Source organism: Zingiber officinale, chromosome 6A, assembly GCF_018446385.1.
Source record: "Zingiber officinale cultivar Zhangliang chromosome 6A, Zo_v1.1, whole genome shotgun sequence".
In the NCBI taxonomy this organism is placed as follows: domain Eukaryota; kingdom Viridiplantae; phylum Streptophyta; class Magnoliopsida; order Zingiberales; family Zingiberaceae; genus Zingiber; species Zingiber officinale.
In genome coordinates this window covers 146,944,885-146,949,765 of record NC_055997.1, presented here as the reverse complement: position 1 = coordinate 146,949,765, position 4,881 = coordinate 146,944,885, and the positions used below count along the sequence as shown (strand labels likewise).

The 4,881-nt window shown below is 47.2% G+C and overlaps 1 protein-coding gene across 1 annotated transcript; it reads left to right on the top strand.

Annotated features, from left to right (window-relative positions):
• The first annotated feature begins 2,781 nt into the window (after positions 1-2,781).
• On the top strand, positions 2,782-4,464 carry LOC121998571 (UDP-glycosyltransferase 88B1-like). Its single transcript, XM_042553543.1, has one exon. It carries the CDS (start codon positions 2,841-2,843, stop codon positions 4,257-4,259), a length of 1,419 nt encoding a protein of 472 aa, XP_042409477.1. The 5' UTR covers positions 2,782-2,840; the 3' UTR covers positions 4,260-4,464.
• Positions 4,465-4,881: the final 417 nt, after the last annotated feature.

Sequence of the window (4,881 nt, the reverse complement as noted above, 5' to 3'; positions counted from 1 at the left end):
CTTGTGATGTGGTGATAAAGGGGGCCCACTAAGTGCGGGTCAAAGGACAGAGATAGTAGCCAATGTGGAGGTCAAACTTAAGGAGGTCAACGCCAAAGAACCAATAGACTCACCAAAGGGGGCCAAGCATAGCTCTACTGCAATGGCCGATCGAGCATGAAGCTCCCGACCGGTAAAGGGTTGGGCCAAGCAAAATGCCTGTGCAGGCAAGATCATCAGGTGCTCATCATGGAGCAGAGGAGCGTCAGGGCGACCGGAGCGTTAATTCGGTCGGGCGAAAACGAGCCACTGTACCCAGTTACAGCTAGGGATGTAAATGAACCAAACGATTCGCGAGCTATTCGGAGCTCGATTCGATAAAAAGCTTGTTCGAGTTCGTTCGTTTATCTTATCGAGCTGAGCTCGAGCTCGATTTCGAGCTTGACAGTTTTATCGAGCCGAGCTCGAGCTTAAGGATATTCGGCTCGTGAGCTCGCGAGCAAAAAAATAAGCCTTAAACCGAGCCAAAAAACGAGCTCTAAAACGAACCTTAAAATGAGCTTTAAAATGAGCTAAAAAACGAGCTCTAAAACGAGCTCTAAAACGAGCCAAAAACAAGCTCTAAATGAGTCCGAAAACGAGCTCTAAACGAGTCCGAAAACGAGCCCGAGCTCGCTTAACGAATTAGGCTCGTTAACTTTGATAATCGAGCTAATAACGAGCCGAGCTCGAACTATTTGTGAGCTTGATAATTCTAAAATGAGCCGAGCTCGAGCCTTGTGATAAAAGCTCGATTCGAGCTCGAGCCGAGCTCGAGCCCGAATATAACTTAAACGAGCCGAGCTCGAGCCTAATATTGTTCGGCTCGGTTCGGCTCGTTTACATCCCTAGTTACAACAAGGAAGAGCAGCCGATGCCAACCGAGCAGAGGTGTCCCTAGCCGATCAGCTTCTCCGCTCGACCGAGTAGTGGGATCCTTGACATATCTCTGAACATCCTTTTGGGAAATAGTGTCGCTGACATGAGGCATGTTCAATAGGTGGATCGTACGACGGAAACTTCTACTATCTTGTCAAGGATATGCATGCCCTGTTAAGGTATAATGTCAGAGGCATTTTCCTGACAGATCCTTTCATAGGACAAATTGGACAGCGTACCCATGCCTCAAGGAGTATGCACGTCGCCCACCAGGGCACTATATAAAAGGGGATCAATACATCGACAGAGGTACGCGTGTTATTCACTATTTACGCCTGTGTCTACTATTGCTCTTTTTTCGTCTTTCCGGTGACTGACTTAAGCATTGGAGGGCCAACGCCGGGAGCCCCTTCCCTGGCTCGGCATTAACGTTTTCTGTGTTGTAGAGTGGAGTAGAGTCTATATATAGTCAATGCAGTAGTCACATCTCCAACTTGTCATCTCCATGATTTTCCAACATGATCAAATTTCATTCTATTAAGCTGAATAATTTGATTAATATGTTTTTAACTAATGAGTTTTGCATATTGATGATTAAAAAAAATAAGAATTATGAAAACTAAGTGTGGCTGGATGTAATTGATCCTGTCTGAAAATCGTGAAGAATGCTAGTTAGGGATGTAGCTTCTTAGTTGATCATGTGTAGACTCCGCTTCGCTCTACAACATAAGAAACGTCAATATCGGGCCAGGGAAGGGGTTCCTGATGTTGACCCTCTGACGCTCAAGTCAGTCACCGGAATAGTAGAAGAAAGGGAGTAACAGTGAAAGCACGAGCGTGAATAGTTAATAATGCATACCTTCGTCGGTACATAGACCCTCCCTTTATATAGTGCTATAGTGGACAACGTGCACGCTCCTCAAAGTGTGGGTACGTTCTCCAAACTATCCTATGAAAGGCGATGTTAGAAAAGTGTTTCTGATACCATACATTAATAGGACATGCAAATTCCTGACAAGACAGTAGATGCTTCTGTCGTATAATTCGCCTGTTGACCATGACCTGTTGTCAGCGGTATTATCACCGAAAGGGATATTAAGAGATATGAGAATGACCACACTATTCGACCGAGCGAGGTAGCCGCTCGGCCGGGACTCCTTTGCTCAGTTGACCTCTACTATTTTTTCCCGCAGTGACTTGGTTCAGTAGATTGTTTCCACCCAACCGGACAAGCGCTCCGGCCACCTTAACGTTCTTCCGATCTATAATGAACATCTGATGTTCTTGCCATAATGCTCCTGGCCAAACGAGTGTTCTACTCAGATAAGCCATCTGGCCGATGGGACACTTCATGCCCTATTGGCAGTTGACATCATTTTTCACTTGGTCATTTTTAGTGGGATCATTGACTACCGCTGATCATTATTGACCATCTTAACTTTGACTTTTACATCAGTTACTATCTTCGCCTAATATTTGGTGGCCTCCTTTGTTGCTATATTAGTAATTAAGAGAATATCAAAGATAAAATAATAAATGTTTAAAGTAAATCTAATGTATTTAAGTCACCAAAAATTCATTAATACTTTAAGTACCGTCAATAATGTATGTTACCCGTTCATTATATTTTTTTTAACTGTCAATAATGAATTTAAAATGCTCCAAAATCATTAATGAGTGGATAAATCATTAGAGGACCCACAAAAAGTCGAGAAAGTTAGTTATCATTGTTATGTGTAAATAATTTTATTTACATCAGATATACAGAAGAGAAGAAGTATTGAAGGATAATTAAATTTTAGCAAAAGATTAATTAGAAATTTTATCGAATAAATTAAAAGTTTTTTTAATAAATAAATAAATCAGTTGAATCTCGTCGGTCTTAGTTAGAGTGTGTAAACCCTAATTTGCAATCGAATGTTCTCCTCCGCTCTACAGAAAAAATGGCGAAAGGCAGAGTGGTGCTCCTCCCGATCCCCACCGCCGGCCACATCATGTCCATGCTCGAGTTGGCCAAACTCCTCCACCGCTACGACTTCTCCGTCACCGTCCTCGTCGCCCCTGTCCCTGCCTTACCCGTTGACGATTGTATCGCAACTGTCGCCGCCTCCGGCCTCGACATCGACTTCTGCCATCTCCAGCCCGTCGATCTGCCCAAGGACTTCGACGGACCCGAGGATTTCATATCCGCTTACATGGAGGAGCAAAAACACCTAATCAAATCCGTGTTCCATTACCTCTTGCGCTCCGGCGACGCCCCTTTGTCAGCTTTAATCGTCAACTTCTTTGCCACCGGTGCGATCGACGTCGCGGCCGATCTGGATGTCCCTTGCTATGTCTACTTCGCCTCCAATGCCGCCTTCCTCGCTCTTATGCTCTATCTCCCAACTCTCGAGAAGAAGTTCAACCAGGAGTTCGAGGAGATGGAAGAAGAGGTGAGGGTACCGGGCGTGTGCCCCATCCCGCCGATCTCGATGCCGTCGCCCTTCTTGAGGAAGAAGAGCGGGAGGTACACTTGCTTCGTCCACCATGGTCGGCGCTACTCTGAGCTTAAAGGCATCGTGATCAACACCTTCGTGGATCTTGAGCCTGCGACGCTGCGGGCGCTGAAAGACGGTCTCTGCGCGCCCGGCCGTCGGACCCCGCCGGTGTACCCCGTCGGTCCGCTTATTGCGGGCGAGGACGGTGAGAAAAATAGGCAGCACGAGTGCGTCGTGTGGCTCGACGGGCAGCCGGCTCGCTCGGTGGTGTTCCTCTGCTTCGGGAGCAGAGGCTGCTTCAACGCGGTGCAGGTAGGGGAGATAGCGGCGGGGCTGGAGCGTAGTGGGTCCCGGTTCTTGTGGGCGCTCCGGGTGGAGTCGGAGGAGGCGTTCGGGATACCGAATCGGGAGGATGCGAGGCTGAAGGAGGTGCTGCCGGAGGGGTTTCTGGAGCGGACGAAGGCGAGGGGGATGGTATGGCCGTCGTGGGCGCCGCAAGCGGGGATACTAGCTCACCGGGCAGTGGGGGGATTCGTGACGCACTGCGGGTGGAACTCGTGCCTGGAGAGCCTGCAGTGCGGGGTCCCTCTGCTGGGGTGGCCGCTGCACGCGGAGCAGCATTCGAACGCGGTGGTGATGGCGGAGGAGATGGGGGTGGCGCTGCAGCTGAAGGTGGAGAGGGCGAATGACAACTTTGTGAAAGCGGAGGAGTTGGAGAGGGGAGTGAGGACGTTAATGGGGGAGAGCGAGGAAGGAAGGAGAGTGAGGGCCAAGGCAGAGGAGACGATGGCGGCGGCTAAGAAGGCAAGGGAAGAAGGTGGATCTTCCTTTGTAAACATGCAGGCCCTGGCGGAGGAGCTGCTCCTCAGTTCAGTTCAGTGAAATGAAATGAAATTGGAGCCGAACGGCAAAGGCACTGCAGAAAAGAATTCAGGATTGGACAGTAGGGACATAGTTGTTTTTCCTACTGAATTTAGACAAAATAAACTTTTACCAAAACTCATCACGATTCATGTTCTTGAATTTCCTTTAGAGTGTATCTAAAATACATATTCAGTGAAACTTGTGCTGTTTTCCTAAAAATTAATGTGGCTTTGTTTTTTTTTTTGGTTAATCCAAGCCCCGCTTATTTCAGTAGGTTGGCAGCCCCCAGTCCTCCCTGGTTGGCCCACGGATAAATCCGGCCCGAGTGCTCTGTAGCCTACCTCCATAGCCCTCCCTCCATTGCAAAATTATATATGTTTATTAACTGTATAATCTAACGCCGTTTCTTCAATTGATAACCTTTATATACGTCTCAGAACAATTTAGTTTAAAAAGAAATACATATAGAAGAAACGAAACACTGTTAAATGTAGATTTTTTAGTAGGAGAAATCAAATGGCTCATGGGATGTTTTACTTTGAACTACTCAACCATAGGAAGCTCATCTATCTTCTCAAAAGATAGCTTGATGTGTGCCCACACCCTGCATGCTACCGAGGCCTGTTATATGATTTTTGTT

What these genes read in the sequence shown, in the direction of transcription:
- LOC121998571 (XM_042553543.1), top strand. Translation starts at nt 2,841, where the DNA reads ATGGCGAAAGGCAGAGTGGTGCTCCTCCCGATCCCCACCGCCGGCCAC.